The sequence below is a fragment of the Cyrtonyx montezumae genome, unplaced genomic scaffold (genome assembly GCF_038088225.1).
Source record: "Cyrtonyx montezumae isolate F1298 unplaced genomic scaffold, pur_monq_1.0 scaffold_0, whole genome shotgun sequence".
Lineage (NCBI taxonomy): Eukaryota > Metazoa > Chordata > Aves > Galliformes > Odontophoridae > Cyrtonyx > Cyrtonyx montezumae.
This window is the reverse complement of record NW_027071824.1, coordinates 32,727,960-32,746,343: the sequence shown is the minus strand read 5'-3', so window position 1 is coordinate 32,746,343 and position 18,384 is coordinate 32,727,960. Positions and strand designations below refer to the sequence as shown.

At 36.0% G+C, this 18,384-nt stretch overlaps 1 protein-coding gene across 3 annotated transcripts in view; it reads right to left on the bottom strand.

Annotated features, from left to right (window-relative positions):
• STXBP5 (syntaxin binding protein 5) overlaps nt 1-18,384 on the bottom strand; it is a 97,597-nt gene that overhangs the window by 52,820 nt on the left and 26,393 nt on the right. For all 3 annotated transcript variants that reach the window (XM_065731741.1, XM_065731750.1, XM_065731758.1), the window contains exons 3-6: nt 16,542-16,623; nt 15,641-15,741; nt 4,176-4,310; nt 2,975-3,038 (exon numbers count right to left, since the gene is read on the bottom strand). In XM_065731741.1, the coding sequence (XP_065587813.1) occupies nt 2,975-3,038; nt 4,176-4,310; nt 15,641-15,741; nt 16,542-16,623 (382 nt within the window). The remainder of the gene's footprint in view (nt 1-2,974; nt 3,039-4,175; nt 4,311-15,640; nt 15,742-16,541; nt 16,624-18,384) is intronic.

The window sequence follows — 18,384 nt, the reverse complement described above, 5'->3', positions numbered from 1 at the left end:
TCAAGTCTTTACAGGGACAAGCAAAGTACCATTTTCATAGCCTGTAGATCTTTTCTTATAAAGCATAACACTTGGTGAATACAAGTGACAGAAATACATGACAACAGAAATTAGTGACAATCTGTGAAGACCTCAACATTTGAAGTTTAACTTGGGATGGTTTTCACCCTCCTAGACTTTCTGCTAATGCGATACTAATACAACTGAAATTCATTCAACATTTAATAGATATATTTGTCTTCTGAATAGTCCTTTGAAATCACTTTGAGTTCCAGAAAGAGCAACATTAAGATCTTTCCTAAGTGTACTCCTTTCAGAATGAAAACTGGGGTTCAAGGGGGCACTTTTTCTTCATTAGCATATGTTCTCCCCACTGCAATTTCTTATGTTTATATTTGGAAGAGCACACTGTCCTTCCTGAAGTTCTGGGTAATGGTTCATTTTCTCTAAGAAAAAAATCTTACTATAAACTTTCTTCAGCTTTTAATCAAATAGAGATAATTGGCTAAAGAAACACAAAGAATATTAGTTTTTGAGAGGAAAGTTAGAAATTAAAGGGAATCATCTTTTTCAAGAAACAAAACTAAACCTTATCTGCAGGAAGCAAAGATCCAAATTGCTCAAAATAATTGCTCTAACACACTGAGTAATTAAGTGTTTTGTTTTCCTAATTTAAGTGACACTTCTCTTAATGAAAACAAACCAAGGCCAACATAAGATAGTAGCAAAAGCATTGGCACTTATTATATAGTAGAAGAATGTAGTGCAACTTCCTATTACATATTAGCTGCATCTACTCTAACAGCCTTTCTTCCAACAATGTTGTTTAAGCAGTTCCAAGCATTAAGTAGCAGGCCTTCTATTCAATCTTTTTTCCCCTGAGCATACAAATACAGAAATTGAATAATATCTGCCAAGATTTATTCAGTATCACAACAACTCAACTCATGCATGCAGAGGTGCCCAGTGGAGTATCCTTCATATTACAAGAAAACAGTCTTCACAATACATGCCATTGTTGTCAGAGATCTACATCAATATGGTTTATTGCTGTACGTAGCCATTTTACATGGATAATTTTCAGTACAAAGATTTTCAAAGTTGGCAGTCCTTTCCAAGAGAAAGTAACAGTATCTCCACACACCTTATAATGATATATTCCCTCTATTTCATTGCAACGTAGCACAAAAATGCCCTAAAATACTAAACACATTTGATCCAGTGAAAGTGATATTTTTTCCTCACTACAGAATCATATGTACTATTAATTTGAATAATATTGCTTACCATAAAATAGACAAACTATAAAATATGGTTTAACTTTAAACTTCAGCCTTCTCTTTACCATGGTTTTTCTATTAGCCAGAAAAAGTTAAGGGAGTACACGGGATGTTCGTGCAATTGCATAGATATTTATTTTTAGGGACATTTTCTCCACTAAAAAGTGAACAGTAGGGTCATTCTAAAAGACTGAGTAACATTTTGATTGATAAGACAATAAGCCTTTAATGTTATTTGACAACATTTGAATATTAAAACTTGGGTACAGTAGACTGAACTAAATAGATTACTAGTCTTTTCTAAAGTTAGCACAGTTTAATTACTTTTATGTTCTATGGTTCATGACTCTGGAATGTGATTCAGATCTAACTGCAGAGAAATCCAGTAGCTACACATGCTTACAGAGCTTCAGCTGAATGGAAAAGTTGTACTCATGAAATTCTTTATGGACCAAATCTGTATGTGTCTAGGTTTTAAGCTACGTTATTGTATGTTATTAAAATATTCAAACCCTGCTAAGACAATACTATCATTGCCTAATGTCTTTATTGTTATCCACCACAAACCTGTCAAACCAAAGGAACATAAGCATAAAAACAGCATTTCTACTATACACATTGAACAGGATAAAGAAAAGTATTTTCACTTTTTCCTTCAAGGCTCTTCACACTTGTGAGTTCACCACTCTATGATATATCTGAGCCATTACACTGACAGAAATAAACATTCAGAATTTAATTTCTCAATACATTCAATCACTTATGCCTGAATACTGCAGAGGGCAGTCATTAATCAATCTGTTTCAAGTGGCATCAAGGTCTCTGTGGTATATCTGGCTAAATTATAACCATACTCTTCTCAGAGACCCATGTACTTTTGAAAGACGTGTACTTACTAGTTTTCGAATTCCTTTGTCAAATTTTACATTACTCCCATTGTTAAGTCCCAAGTTAAGGAAAACCCTTTTAACATGGACTAAAGGACTCCACCACAATTTGCTGTTTGATTTACTAAATAATTATATGAGCGACAAAAGCTAAAAAAAGCCAAAGATCCTTCAAAGGGTAGAAGAGTCATACAATCCCCTCCCTAATACTCAGAGAAGATGCCTGACATCTGAAACAGAACCTCAGTCTTGCAATCATGACTAGAGTACGGAGTGAATTAGAGCCTAACGTATATATTTCTGTCTGCACTTGATCATGTATAAGTGATTCTATAATATGCAACAAAATTACAGAAATAAGGCAAATGGAAAACAGGTAAGAAATGGATAAGACAAAAAACAGATTATACGTTTCCATTACCAAATTTCATTTGATAATGATCATCAAGTTTCAATTATACACAAATTGAAGCACATCTTTATACAGACTCCCGAGGATTTCCAAGAATCCATTGCTTTCTAGCACAACTTCCTCCTCTTAACGTAAAGAAAGAAATAGAATGAAACTGGCTTTGATTTCTGATTAAAGGATGCATTCAACTAGTCTAGTAATATTTCCCAAATCATAACTGTATCTTGCTTCATGCTATTTTCAAAGCCTAAAATCTTGATTTAAACTTTCCTTCATGTTTGCAGCATGGCTCTCAGCTACGTAATCCCTTCTTTTTAAAGAAGCAGTAGTTACATTTGAAATCGAAACTCTTACTTAAAAAATAGATTGTTGAATAGTCTTCAATCATATCCTACCTTTCCTTCATCCATTGGATTGTCACTAATGTGGACAATAGGACCTGGGTGAGATTTGGATGACCTAAACCATAAATAAATACAATTAAAAGATAAGAAACAGCTAAGTCCAAAATAGCATTTCATAAAATAATTACAAACAATATAAAAAAGTATATATCTATGTACTCTCATAGTGAAACAACATTACCTAACACACTGATTAATCCCAAAAAGCCTACTGAAGCCGAGCATGGAAAACATCAAACTACTCAAAAAAACCCATCAGTATCTTTCATTCAATATGTATATCACATGCCTCTTTTCTTCAAAAACCATTGTACAGTAGATTTTCATGTTGCTGTATTTCTGCATACTCACAGGAAACTACCTAAATGCAATCTAACTCCAAAAACAACAGCTACTACAGGCAGGACCAAGCCTGCCCTATTATTTCTATAAAGCTTTGCTTCCTTTAATTGTACATTATCTAGAAAGATACATTTTTGTTTTCTTCATCCTTCCACCTTGAAGATTTGAGGGCAGGAGAATATAATATGCTTTCTAAACCATTAATTCTTAACTAAAGAAAAATAAAAAAATAAAAAAAATAAGAAAAGCAATTATTTCTTGAATTTAATATTATTTATAACCTAAAAATTGCTGTAAAAATTATACTGTTTCCTGTAATAGGGTTATTTAAATTTATATTTTAAATTAGTAATGTCACAATGCATGTCTTTTACACTCTAAAAGATATCATAAGGATTACTAAAGCCAATTATTTTTGAAGATATGCTGTTGTACAGAGTTCTGGGCAACACAGCATCAAGTCAAATTAGGAATGGTTTTTACAAGTATAAAAACAAATCTACATGTGAACTTAACTTCCCCTCCAACTGTAAAAATTTACCTGCAAATCCTAATGTAAGACACAACATAATTACCATATATATATTTTTTCCTAATTCTTTAATAACCACAGATTTTTATGCCTATTCCTGGCACTGCAATAACAACATTATAGGCTTAGTGTTTATGTTAACATTATCACTTCACTTTTATGAGAAAGAAAGTTCCTTACATGCCCAAATACTTTGCCCATATATTTGGTACAGTGAGACTAATATTAGATAAGAACATAATTTCTGCATCTGATATTAATGACATTTAGGATACTTCTGTTCTCTCCCCTCAAAAGACAATACTTGATTACACTCACAGTTCAATGGCTTTATTCCACATGATGACATAGCCTGAGAGAGTAAATGATTCCACATTGACAATGTGAATGTTTCCTCTTTCGGTGCCCACGTACAGCCATTTACTTTGGAAAGGCAGATGACAAAATGTTATCCTAAAGAAGAACACCACCAGAAAAAGGGATTAAAGAAAAGTTGCTATAAATCCTACATCTCAAGGTCCTCATTTCAAAAAGGTAGAAGAAATGCAGCCAACAAGATACAGGTAGAAAAAATTATTAAGACCAGATGATAAGAGATTCACAGACAATGTAAAACTTCAAAAACTGTATATATATATATATATAAACCAAAGTATTCTAGAACTCTTAAGTCATTCAGATAAAAATCACACAGCCACCTTTGAAGATTACCACGATGAATATTCTCAAGATTGCTCAAGACTGCTGCCATTTTAAACTTAAAATACGATACTCCTATTTCATCACTCCTATTTATCATCTATATCCCTTCAGACATCTAATTGTAAGTTCTGAAGAACAAAATATTTTTAGAGTTAAATTGCTACAGTTTAAACTGTTTTTGAGTGAAGAGACAGAAAATATAACCTAGTAAATCAAGTTTAAGCATGAAATAAAACATTCCACAAAGAGCAAACCTGAAAAAACAACAGCATGAGACCTAAGCGATTATAAAAATTATTTAAAAACTAGTTTAAAGTTGGTAACATTTTACTTAAAACACATTTTAATTTCCTGCTTTGTATTTCTTCTTTCTCTCCTTGTTGCTAGAAAGAAACAGCTGAACAATACCCAAATGCTAATTGTTGATACCAGCAGAGAACTCCTTTTTTTTTTTTTTTAAAGTGTAACTCCAGTGAAAATGTTATTATTTTGAAATTTGGTTATTTCTGGCTTCTGGAATCCACTTTATTTTTCACATTGTCATATTGTCATCAAAATTGATATGGCAATAAAATCTGCTTAGAAACTGCAAATTCTAAAATATTTTTGTTTTCTACATAACAGAAATATAGAAATTAGAGTCTAAAAAAATATATATAAGATGTTTTAGATTTACAGTTATCTAATAAGGTCCAACATGGAAACAACTTAAATTACGTGTTCTATAAAACTAGGGTGTTGAGAAATGTTTGTATAAGGTAAAATAATTATGAAATGGAAATTTGTTGTCAGCTCTAATCCTTAGCTTTACAGATTTATTTTCTCCCAGTTGGACTCCCTTCTTATCAAATGCATGCATCAATTTCACAAGTCTGTTAATTATTATTTAAGCAAATTACAGCTTTAGATCCTTTGCACTAGATCTTCTATATATGCATTTAACTTCAGCACAAAAGCAAATGCTAAAATCAGCAATGGAAAAATCTACTAACCATTGAAATGACATTACTTTGTATTACAGATTTCAAAAGTTAAAGCTTTTCTTGCAATGTTACCTGGATCTTTTTATATCACTAATATACCTCAATTTTGGAAACACTGTTTGCTCAGGCAAAACTTCAATTTACTGATTTTCAAACTTTTTTGATTTCTTATGTATTAATATTTAAGCACAAAGGTTGCACTAGAATTTTGCATTGATGTTTTACAGAAAAAAGGACTGTACACAAGATTTAAAATGCTTCAACTCAGTAAACCTGTAAACATTATAACGCTTTCATTATATACAGTGATTTGCAAGCACTGCTGCTTAAACACTTGACTATAATCAACTCGCTCGAAAGACGGAAGTGATTTTATTTGAAGTTAAAAATCACATACACACACGCCTATTAAGACAAGCCTCCTAAATACGACTGTCCAGTAACAGAGCTCTCTCACTATAAACATGTAATCGGGTAGAAGAAGAGAGGCAGCATGAGACAAGAGGAGAAAGAAACACTCATCAACTTGCAATGCTATAGCTTTTTTGTGTCAGGATTCCATCTGTCAGAGGAAGCTGGCAGCCGTATCAGTTGGATCTAAAACTGTGGTCTAGCAGCCAGAAAGAATTTTCAGGATTAGCATCATAGGTATATCTATATTGCTTTGTAAGTTAATACAGTCACCTATAGGTGTCCAACACTCCTTATAAAAAGCTACTCTATTTCGTCATTTGAAGGTGGACCAAAATATAAGTTGAGGCTGCAACTTTCATCACTGTAGAAAAAGGGTGACAATTGAAGGAAAAAGCGTTCAACTCCTCAATACTTTTGATGTCTTTATTCATGCAATAGCTCTATAGCAGCTGTATTCATTTCACTGTCTTCTCTGTATAGCAGAGGTTAGTTTTGTCAACAGTTAACAAGCAGTGAAATGCTTTCAAACCAAGAGTAAAATACGTTTGAGCAAGTAGCTTTACAAAACATTTAAAAAATCCTGAAGTTGGGAATTTGACAAGATTTCAGAATTGCAAGTACAGGTATACACAAAGCAGTGTTCCCAATCTTACACTTTCAAGTGTGTTTTTAATCAGCCTTCTATAATCAGAGCCTTCCACGATGTCTATATAACTATAAAATATTTCTCTAGAATTTTCATGGTTCACAGAACTGATGACTAGCTAAATTCAAGTGGAATTCATCATGCCAATTCTGCCATGATAAAAAGTCACTGTTTCATAGAATGTTTGGGGTTGGAAGGGGCCTTTAAGATCATCTAGTTCCAACCCCTTTGCTCTAGACAAGGGTTTCATCCCTAATGTAATACACATTTAAACCTCTTGCTGATTATTTATTTTCTTTCTGGAAAATAAAAAAAGCAAGCTTTTCAATTTTCAGAAATTCTACTGTATATCTAAAAATCTACAACATTTATTTCCACATTCCATTTACAGAAAAACATTACAATCAATGTTCTGAGTTTCTTGTCAGTGACTAAGGCCTCACTTAAGACACTATATGGATTTCAAACTACACCAGAAATTTTATAGCCCTTTTAGATAAATGAAATTCAGTAAGGTTACAGTCCTCTTCACCAGTGAGATCATACTAGCATGACAATATACACATGTTACATTCAGTGAACCAGCTTGTTTCATTTAAATTTGGAGTTGAGGTGAAAAGAGGTACAAACTTGTTTGGGAGGCACAAAAACAAGTCTCAAGGACTTTTTGGTAGTTAGGTAGCTCTCTCCTGGCCAAGGACATCATATATTTTTTCTTAAGAAAACAGTCCTTCCTTCAGATTAACTCTCTGCCACAAGAAAATTATACTCTGTGGATAATATATGAAGATCCACAAAAATAGGAATTGCCATGTCTTGTCCATTTCCAACATTCAAGCAATCTTGCCCTTCTCCCCTGCCGCCGCCCCCCCCCCCCCCCCAAAAGAAGAAAAAGCCACAAGAAATGGCTAGACTGAAAGCATCACAGACGCACTGAACTCAAGGAAAATTTCTTGCCGAGCCTTTTCTAGCGTACAAATCCCAACTGCCTGATAGCAATCAGTCAAGAGCAGAGTATCAGACATTTTCTTTCCTGCATCAAACCACTGTGACAAAAAACACCAGGAGAGAGGCATCCATAAAAAAAAACAGACCAGTTTTGTGCTTCTGAAGAGACATCTTAACTGGGACTGTGTGAGCAAGTGATGACAGAAGGCAAGCTTTTGCAAGCAGTTCTTCCATGGCAAAAACAATTCACCATATTATCTCCTCAGAAATTTGAGTTACCACCTTAAGAGTAATACAGTTCGTGATGCTGACAACATAATGAAGTTTTGTGTACAGTACTTTATTCGAAATATTTTGCTCCTCAATCCCTGTGCAAATAAAAAAATCTCCTTTATGGAAGAAAATGTTTCCAAGTGATTTTTTTAAATCTGAAATCTACAATATGATATTTAATGTATGCTAATGCCATTGCTAAAATGAGATACTGTTATGCAACCCCAAAACAGTCAGTTTAGTTCTAAAGTAGCTGTACTTTACCAAAACCACAAATTTTTCCTCCTCACTGCATACACATTCACAATGCCACTTCTCCACCTCACCCTCTAAAAAAACCAAACAACAAAAGTCAAGAAAAAGTTAAACTCTGAAATACATTTGTCAGAGTTTGACCAATAGTTCTCAAGAAAATGATTACATAAAGAAAATCCAGCGTTACATTAGGAGTGGAAAACATTGATAAAAGTCCCATATAAAATATATTCTGAATACAGTTAAATATATATATAATTTGTGCTATTACTTATGGGAAAGTATTAGAAATGATATAGAAATGATAGTCATCTTTAAGCAGCCATTTGGAAATCTACTGAAAAGATTATTTTCTACAAACCATGTCTTCTCTAATAATCTGTTGAAATTAGCTGAGAAAAATCTTGATTGCGGTTGTGTCACAACATATATCAAAACAGTAATTATAGCAAATTATAGTATTCCCTAGAGGAAGTTAATTATGGAGAACTCAAAGAATAAAGTTTCTTATATTAATATGTAAGCAGGCTAATTCTTCCACTTAAGGGAAATATTAAGCAAAAAAAAAAAAAAAAAACCAACCTGTTATATTGTGGGTATTCTTATGACAACAAACATCCTTCTAAATTAATCGTTACCTTCCCTTAGTTTGCTGCATTATGAAGTATTACATTCTTCAGAATTTTGCACAGTTTTAATAAAGCACAGCATCAAATGCTCAGATGAATTACAAACAATGATAACATGTTTTCTTTTTAAGTCATTAAAACTATTTCTAGAACCTCAGACTGCCATAATACCGTAACATAGTTGCTCTAATTACACTGGTTGATCAAGTAATCACCAGAGATGCAAAGTAAATTTTTTCTAAGAGCAGCATTAACCTACCAAAGTCATCTTCTGTGTACTTCTGACTCTCTTCAAGCTTTCATAGAAAGGATAGCCACTATATAAAATACCAAAACTTAAAAGTTTAAAGTCTAACATAATACCAGATTACACATCCATAGTCCCCATGTTGAGTCTTCAAAGGGCACAAAGTCAAAAGCCAGTGTCAGAATGACATTCTGATTGAACCAAGCAGTGGCTGTGTTTTCCCCATACTGCTGTAAATGAGCTACTTCCAGATTACTGGCAACAGCAATAACTTAAAATACCTACATGTATGAAGTGAAGGCCTGAAGAGGCAGGAGGCACAGGCTAAGAAAGAATTATTTAATGCCTCCATCTGCATCCCATAACAACGCTCTAAATGGTGCTTCTCATAAGTTCATAAGTTCATAAGGTTGGAAAGGACCTATAAGATCATCTAGTCCAACCATCCTCCTATCACTATCTCTACCCAACTACTAAATTAAATTAAATCCTTTAGCACCTCATCTAAACGCTTCTTGAACAGCGCTAGGGATGGTGCCTCAACCACCTCCCTAGGCAGGCCATTCCAGTGCCTGACCACTCTTTCAGAAAAGAAATGCTTCCTCAGGTCTAATCTAAATCTTCCCCGGCGCAACTTGTGGCCATTCCCTCTCGTCCTGTCGTTATTTATCAGGGAGAAGAGGCTCACCCCCTCCTCACCACAACCCCCCTTCAGGAAGTGGTAGAGTGCAATAAGGTCTCCTCTGAGCCTCCTCTTCTCCAGGCTAAACAATCCCAGCTCCCTCAGCCGCTCCTCATAAGACTTGTGCTCCAGACCCCTCACCAGTTTTGTTGCCCTTCTCTGAACACGCTCCAGGGCCTCAATGTCCTTCTTGTAGTGAGGGGCCCAAAACTGAACACAGTACTCGAGGTGCGGCCGTACCAGAGCTGAGTACAGGGGGATGATCACCTCCCTGCTCCTGCTGGCTACACTATTTCTAATACAGGCCAGGATGCTGTTGGCCTTCTTGGCCACCTGGGCACACTGCCGGCTCATGTTGAGCCGAGCATCAACCAACATATTCTCCAAATATGATCACTTGAAGAGTTGCCTCTGAAGGCACTGAGAAGAATTTATGTACAACATCTGAGTTCTAGCATACATAGTATTGAGAAGGCAAGAGCTGAGCGCAAAGTAAAATGGGACACTGCCATCAGTGGTGCAACAAATATTTGGGCCATCTGAACATTCTTCCCACTCCTAGGTTGCTGCAGCTTTTTTTGTGTTCTGATGTTCCAATATTTTTTTTGTTTGTTTTTACAGTGTAAGATATCCCTAATACATTCCACATTTTATATGTTCATAAACAAAAGGGCTGACTCCATGCTTGTAATGTTGACAAAAGACCAACACAAGTTTTCCTTTTCATACTTTTTCAGTACTGAAGAAATTCACACCAAACACTAAGGATTTGTGGATCCCAGTCACTGATAAAATCCCCTGAAGTACATTCAGGGGCATCTGCCAGACATCTTTTAGGACTCAAGGAATAACTACCACCCACCCTTGATAATAGAAGACATTCAAGTAGCTTGCTCTAAAACAAGTAGAATCATAGAAGCCTAAGAGTTGGAAGGGACCTTTAAAGATGGTCTAGTCCAACTCCCCCACAATAAACAGGGAGATGCACAGCTAAGCCAGACTGCCCAGGGCTTGATCCAGGCTCACCTTGAAGTAGTTCAATGTCAGGTCTTGGAAGTTACATAGTAGGACATAACAAATGTTGACAGATGTAAATTTCCCACAGGAGTCAGACAAATTATGATCATCGCTAATGTGGAAAGTCAGCCATATTGATAAGGCTTAAAGACTAAAGGTTGAATTCTGCCCATGAATGTGACAGTTGGTCATTATGTGGCTCACAGCACTGTAAAAATCATTGATGTACAGAGAAAACAGCTAATCAGACAATACAGACAGTTTCGTAGTAACCCGAAGTCCCAAGGTAGTAGGACTCTGGTCTTCAGCTCTCAATACCAAATGCAGCAGCCAAAAACATCCAATTGTATCTCCACCAACCACGTGTTAATGTGGGACTCAGACTGCTTCACACAGCCTCAATAAAAAAAAAAAAAAGTAAAAGAATCAAATCTTGTATGAATGAAGCATTCACTGCAGCAAATCAAGAGTGCTGAAAAGTTTTTTTTCCTCTTGTTAACTACTCAAAACAAGATAGAACTCCTAAATATGCCAACTAGTGAATCACCATTAAACAACATTTTCAGGGGAAAAAAAATTTTTTATATGAAATCATAAAGGCAAACAGATCAGATTACTTTCCTTTGATCTTCAAAAATAAGCCATTTTCCAACATGAGAAGATAGCTAAGTGTCATAAATGAAAGGTGTACTCAGTATATTATTGACTCTACAAAGACTGAAATATTTAACCTTTCACAAGTATCATTCTTATATGTGCCTGTTCTTTGTTAGCTATATCATAATCCCACTGCAAAACATATAGAAGTAAATAAATGATAAAAAAAGCCCACTAAACAAAAGTTGGAAATGAAATAGTGGTATTGGTACACAAAAAAGGGAAACAAGAAGTCTATGACCATCTGCTTTCAAAGGCAAAAAACAATCCTGTATGTCCTTCTGTTATCCACGAAGTGGCAGAATTGGTCAGTTTAAGAATTCAGTTACGTGGAAGGAGGAAGAAGTCCTTTCAGCAAATGCCTGCTAATGCATAGAGTGGGTAGATTTACAGAATCTAACAAAGTGAGGTATGTCTCTTAAAAGTCGAAAATCCTATGTGCTATTATAAAGTGAATACAAAGGGGATTCCTCAACGCACACTGCAGGGTTTGTGTTTGAAATACAATGCTCAAGTTGCTGCAGATTGTGCAGTTTCATGCTGAGGAAGACTATTTAAATCCCACAGCATAAAAGTTGACATATTAAAAATTAAACCACTACCAATGCATGATCGATATGCAAAGGACCAGTACACAAAACACTCGGTTCTATTTTTACACTATGGTTCTCGTTTTTGTCTTCAGGCTATGTTACAAAGCAAGGAAAAAAATCATTTTGGCATTAAGATGGAATTACAACCATTTCAGGAAAGAGAGATGTCTTCAATCACAAGACAAGTTTTCCATATTCTACATAAAGCCAAGATATTTTCAAGTCTATATGAGTGACAAAAATTGCACTGTCATTCACTGAGAAAAACATCCTATTTAGCAAAGAGGTACTAAGACACTAACTTCCACAGTAAGTCATGCAAGCACAAACCCCACATATGTACCATTCTGCAATCTTTTTCTGGCCTCTATACACTGCTTCTCTTTCTCCTTCCCACAGTTAAGGAGCAGTGGGCAAGCTCATCATTACATTGGTTTAATATTGTTTAACTTCTGTTTAGTAACTAGAACATGGAGCAGCTGTGAAACCCACACAAATGCAACAAGAACAAAAGGCTAGAAAACTTGCAAAACTAGCTTATTTCATACCATGCTTCTGACATCTGCCATTAATTTCAACAGATTTGTTATACGTTACATGTTCACCAGTCACGAGGTCAAAAAAGACTTGTTTTAAATTATTCACTATCATCGGCACAATAGATATATAGCTGTTTATTGCCTATTAAACTACCAATTTTTTATCTATAACTACTCAGTTCATTCAGTGATTCAACAAAAAGCACCAAATTTAAAGACTCTTGGCTGCTACTTTTAAGGAAATGTTTTGTTCTTATCTGGAAAGCTGCAATGAAGACATTTTCTGCTGTTAAGAACAAAAACTATAATGGATAACAGTCATGTAGGACTAATTAAAATTAAAAAGCAACTTTCTTATCACTCCCTGTTTTTAAAATTCATGAGTAGAAAAAGCAAGAACTCAGAATACTTCCTAATAATATACTAGAGGCTGCATTCAGAACAGGCCTGAAATTCACCAAACGATATTACCAACAGCTGAAACAAATACAGGTTCTCGTAATTACATTTTTAAGCACTGGACAGTCATCCACATACACAGCTAAAAGCAGAGAATTAACCAAAGCTGGTAAAAGGCTAGACCAGCAGAATACTAATTTCATTAACACACCACAGCCTTATTTTCCCCTCTCCTACATTTCTTAAAAGCTTCACAAATGTTTCAAATTATATACTTAAAGCTAACGAGCATGAATCGCTTCTGTTGGTTTTATATGCTAGAAACAACTTTATAGTTCACATCAGAGTTCAGAACATAACGTTCTGCATCAAGCTGAGTGATGCAGTTGACATGCTAGAGGGAAGGAATGCCATCCAGAAGGACCTGGGCAAGCATGAGATGTGGGCCCACGTCAACCTCATGAAATTCAAGGCCAAGTCCTGCACCTGGGTCAGGGCAATCCCAAGCACAAACACAGTCTGGGTGGAATAGGGCTTGAGAGCAGGAGAGAAGGATTTGAAGATGTCAGTTGATGAAAGACTCAACATGAGCTGGCAATGTGCACTTGTAGCCCAGAAGGCCAACATTATCCTGGATTGCATTAAGAGAAGACAAAGCAGCAAGTCAAGGGAGGTGATTCTGTCCCTCTACTCTGCTCCTGTGAGACTCCACCTGGAGTATTGCTTCCAGTTCCAAGGCCCCCAACACAAGAAAGACATGGGGCTGTTGAAGTAGGTCCAGAGGAGGGCCAGGAAAAGCACTAGAGAGCTGGAGCACCTCAGCAGTAGGGCAGGTTGAAAGAGTTGGGGCTCTTCAGCCTTGTGATGAGAAGGCTCTGGGGAAATGTAATGGCAGCCTTCCAGTACCTGAAGAGGGAGGCCCACAGGAAAGCTGGGGAGGGACTTTTTTATAAGAATATTTTTTCAATACATCTCCAAACAGAGAGACTTCATAAACTCTCTAGGCTATCTGTGTCAGCACTCAGTCACCTTCACAGTAAAGAATTTTTTCCTCACATTCAATCAGAAGTTCCTGCATTTTAATTCATGTCTGCTCCTTCTCATCCTGGGCACCACTGAGAAGTCTGTCTCCATCCTCTTGATGCAGTCTCTTCAGGCACTTGAACACGCTGATCAGATGCTGCCCAGCCCTATACAAGATGGAAGAGGTCCAGTTCTCTCGGCCTTTCCTCATGTGAGAGACACTCCAAGTTCCTTACTCATTTTAGGTGCTCCTGAAGAGTGCCCAGCAAAAGGCTGTATGTCTCTCTTGTTCTGCAGAGCACAGATGGGGGCCCACCAGGGTTGAATAAAAAAAAGAGAAGAACCTTCCTCAGTCTGCTGCCAACGCTCTTTTTAATTAGGCCAGGGATACCAATTGGCCTTCTTGGCTGCAAGGGTACACAGTGAGCTTATGGTCAATTTGTTGTCAATCAGGATCCTCATATCCTTCTTCACAGTGCTACATTTCAACATAGCCATACCAGTACAAGCCCCTCGCTTGTACTGGTGCATGGAGTTATTCCTCCCCAGGTGCAGGACCCTGTACTTGGGTTTGCTGAATTTCAAGAGGCTCCTTCTCTGACTATCCTCCCAGACTTCCAAGATCTATCTGAATGGCAGCATAGCACTCTGGAGTACCAGTTACTGCTCCCAGTTCTGTATTATCAGCAAATTTGCTGAGGAAGCACTACATCTCTTCACAGACATTGACAAATAGATCAAATGAGTATTGACCCATAGGGGAGACATGTAGCTACAGGAATCCAGCTTGATTCTGTGATATTGAACAGAACCCTCTGAGAACAGCCATTCAGACAGTTCCCCAATCACCTCACCTCCCACTCACATAACCCACACTTCCTTTGTCTAGGAAGATATGAGAGGGTTTAAAAAACCTTCCTAAAGTCCCAGATAGACAACATCCACTATTCTCCTCTTATGTACTCAGCCAGTTGTCTCATAACAGAAAACAACAGGATAAGCATGTTAAGCATGACCTCTGTTTGCTGAATCCACGCTGACTACTCCTGATCACCTTCTTGTCTTCCTCATGTTAACTAGTTTAGAGAGAGTCTCCATGATGAGCTGCTCCACAACCCTTCCACAGACTGACGTGAGGCTGACTGGTCTGTAATTCCCTGGATTCTCCTTGCTCTTTTTCAAGACAGTGTTTACAGCAGCTTTCCTCCAGTCCTGAAGTACCTCTCCTGATTGACATGACATTTCAAATGTGATTGGGAGAGGCTTAGCAATGACGTCCACCAGCTCCTTCAGCACTGAGAGGTGCATCCCATCATGAACCACAGACTAGTGGAAGTCAGATTTGCCCAAATGATCTCCAAACTGATTCTTCTCAAGAAAGGAAAATATTCCTCTAATTAGAAAGAAAAATGATGCATTTAGAGCAAATCAATGGTTTCAAATTTCCTCTCGGTTTAAACAAAGATATCTTTACATCTCAGACTCTATACCAGCTTCCAACAGATTTACATACAATAAAAAAAAAACAAAAAAAAAACCAACCTACTTCCAAAAACTTGTTAACAAAAAACAAAGAAAAAAATGTAAATACACAGCTTAATTTAGTAGAGATAAATTCCATCTACTCATAAGCATTTCTGATCACAACACTCAAGCCCAATGTACATCCAGTTTCAATTATTTAACAATTTATTAATTGCACTACATTGACAAATCCAATCTTTAATTTTCACAGTGTGAAAGTAACATGGAAAGCAATAATAACCCAACCCCTACCGTTCTCGGTTAAATTTGAGTGAATGAAGTATAGCAGGTCTCTTCTGACGTAAGTTCCACAGGTGTAAGGTATCATCAGCCAAGGCACTCACAAGAGCTCCCTGTTAAAAATAAAGCTTTACTGAGTTTATTTCCAGGACTCTAGAAATAGTATTAATAACATCATAGAGGAAATATTGCTATTTGCAACCAATATTAAAATATTTACAAGCATGCAATATTACATCATAGCACAGACAGGTTTCAAGTAGTAGTAACGGGATAACTGTTCTGTGCTATAAAGAGAAGTAATGAGGAAAAAGCTTTTTCTGGTGTGCATGAGTTCCTCCATGCACATATCTGCAGAGAAATAAAGTAATAAACTCAGCAGGTAACATCTCTGTGCTAACAAATTTAGTAATTTTTGACGTCAGCATCGCTCTGAGCAAGAGATCCCTCTAGAAATCTGGTCCTAGTTAACTGAAGAACAGCATTACTGTCAGGTCTCAGCTGTTATGTCTTTAGAAATAAATGTGAAATTACTGAGGGCTTAGATTAGAGATCATTTCTCTGCTCACATCTTAAAACAACAGCGACCAAAGTAAAGTTAACAATCTACTGAAACACTGGTACTATTAAAAGTATACTTTACTTCAAGGATGACTTACCATATTCACTGACAGGAATATTACTAGCAAAAACGTTTCTGCTTGTAGCAGGAGTACTCTAGAGATGAAGTCATTTTCTGAAGTTAGTCAAGCAATGTCTATGATTAAAAAGTTACCTAAATTGTTATTAGTGTTTAACATGAGTGATTCTTAGCATAAATGGTGTCAGTATTTTGTTGTTTGCTTAGTGAGAAATTGAGAAGCACACAGTACATCTTCTCTAAATTACAGAATACTGACATCAATTTACTAACCTCATTAATCAGGAACTGAAGCTGGATTACTGCAGCTCCACTGTCATGCTGGCAGTAACATTCAACTCCTGGCCGACCAAAGCTGAATTGTTACCATTAAGGAAAAAATGCTGTATGCGATGTAGGAAAAAGAAAAACACAGTCAACATTGGTAATACCATGTTCAAACAGGCTAACATCCTGCTTCTAGCTAGTATACTCAAAATATTTAACCACATAGATCTTAACAATCAACAAAGATCCATTTATAAACAACATAGTAACATAAGGAGCTGAAATGCCATGGGGATAAATAAAACTGGCGTAAGGAAATTATGTATAACAGTTGAACTTATATTCACTTAAAGGATCCTTTGACAATGAGAACACAATGGAAAATGATGAGGCAGTTATTTTAGTAGTGTTAAATATCCGGACAAATAAAAAACAAAAGCTATTTAAATAAACATCATAATGAAATAATCAAATTCTTCAGGTGAAAAATGAGATTTCTTAGCTTTTTAGATGCTACTTACAGATGAAAGAACTGAATAATACGATGTATATTAAAAGAAAACGTGCTATGGCAGAGATAATAAAAAAAAAAAAGAGTAGCCAAAATATGGAGGAGCCAATGGTAAATTATGTATAATGTAAATTTCCAGGATCTCTATCAAGACTTCCTGGATTCACACCAACTATAAAATAACAAAAGTGTGCTCATTTTCCCTCCTACACATAAATCAGACCTCTACTTTTACAATGAATACCAAACAGAAGTAACAACAAAGATTCATTCCAATGTCAATAGCTGATTTGTTGCAAAGATTCTGTACTTTCAATTTTGTTATCCTCTTTCTCAAGACATGAAATTAAAGTAGTTCTCCAAACTCTAGGTGAGAGAACAGAAATAACATGAGTTCAAATGAATTACATAGAACAGTCAGTATATCATCATTACAGTACAAACAGGGTTCCTGGAGAATAATTTGCCAAAGACCTGAACACCTATAATTTTAAGCAGGCATCTTGGAAAGAATGGAAACCATTTCAAATATACATGCAAATGAAGGAAAATATACAATTTGTTCTGTTAGAAATTAACAAATCATTACAATTCTCATTCAGTTTCCCAGTCTTCCATTTACTGAAATTGTTGATGAAATGGATACAAATTCCCTTAAAAAAGGCATTATGATTTAATTTATATGTGTGTGTATATGTACATATATACATACATTTATATCTATCTAAACATACATCTAGTATGAATGCATCTATCAATAGATCTAAATGTGGTAGACAGATAGGAGCCTTCACACTAGAGACAGTGGAAAAGCAAAAGTAACCATTGTTACACGGAAATTAAAAATCACAAGCATCTCCTGCTCAATGTCTGAACAGTGAGACAAAATGCAGGCAGAACTACAGTGGGAAGGAGACCACTTCAGTACACCTCAGTATTTTACTTTTTAACTTCAATCACTTTCTTCTCCTAACCTAATGAATCTGTGTAACATCCAGCTAAGTGATGAGATACTAAAGAGTTGTTGAAAAATCCAGTAAACTTAATTCCAGCTTTCTTCCCTGAATAGAAATAGTAATTTAGTTTTGTTCTGGAGTGGAAGGGCTTAAAGAGTCACCTTGCATCACCTGTTTTTTTCCCTCTTATATTTTTCATTTTTATCAATTTGGTTCCTGCACAAAGAAGTCATCTGTGTTCCACTGCTGGTTGATAGAACTTTAAAAAAATAAATAAATTTGCTTAACATTCACACTTCTCTCTCCCCATAAGCCTATCTTTCTTTACAAACTCAGAATACTGTTAATGTACAAGTAGTGCTTTTGCCAATTGCTAGACTGG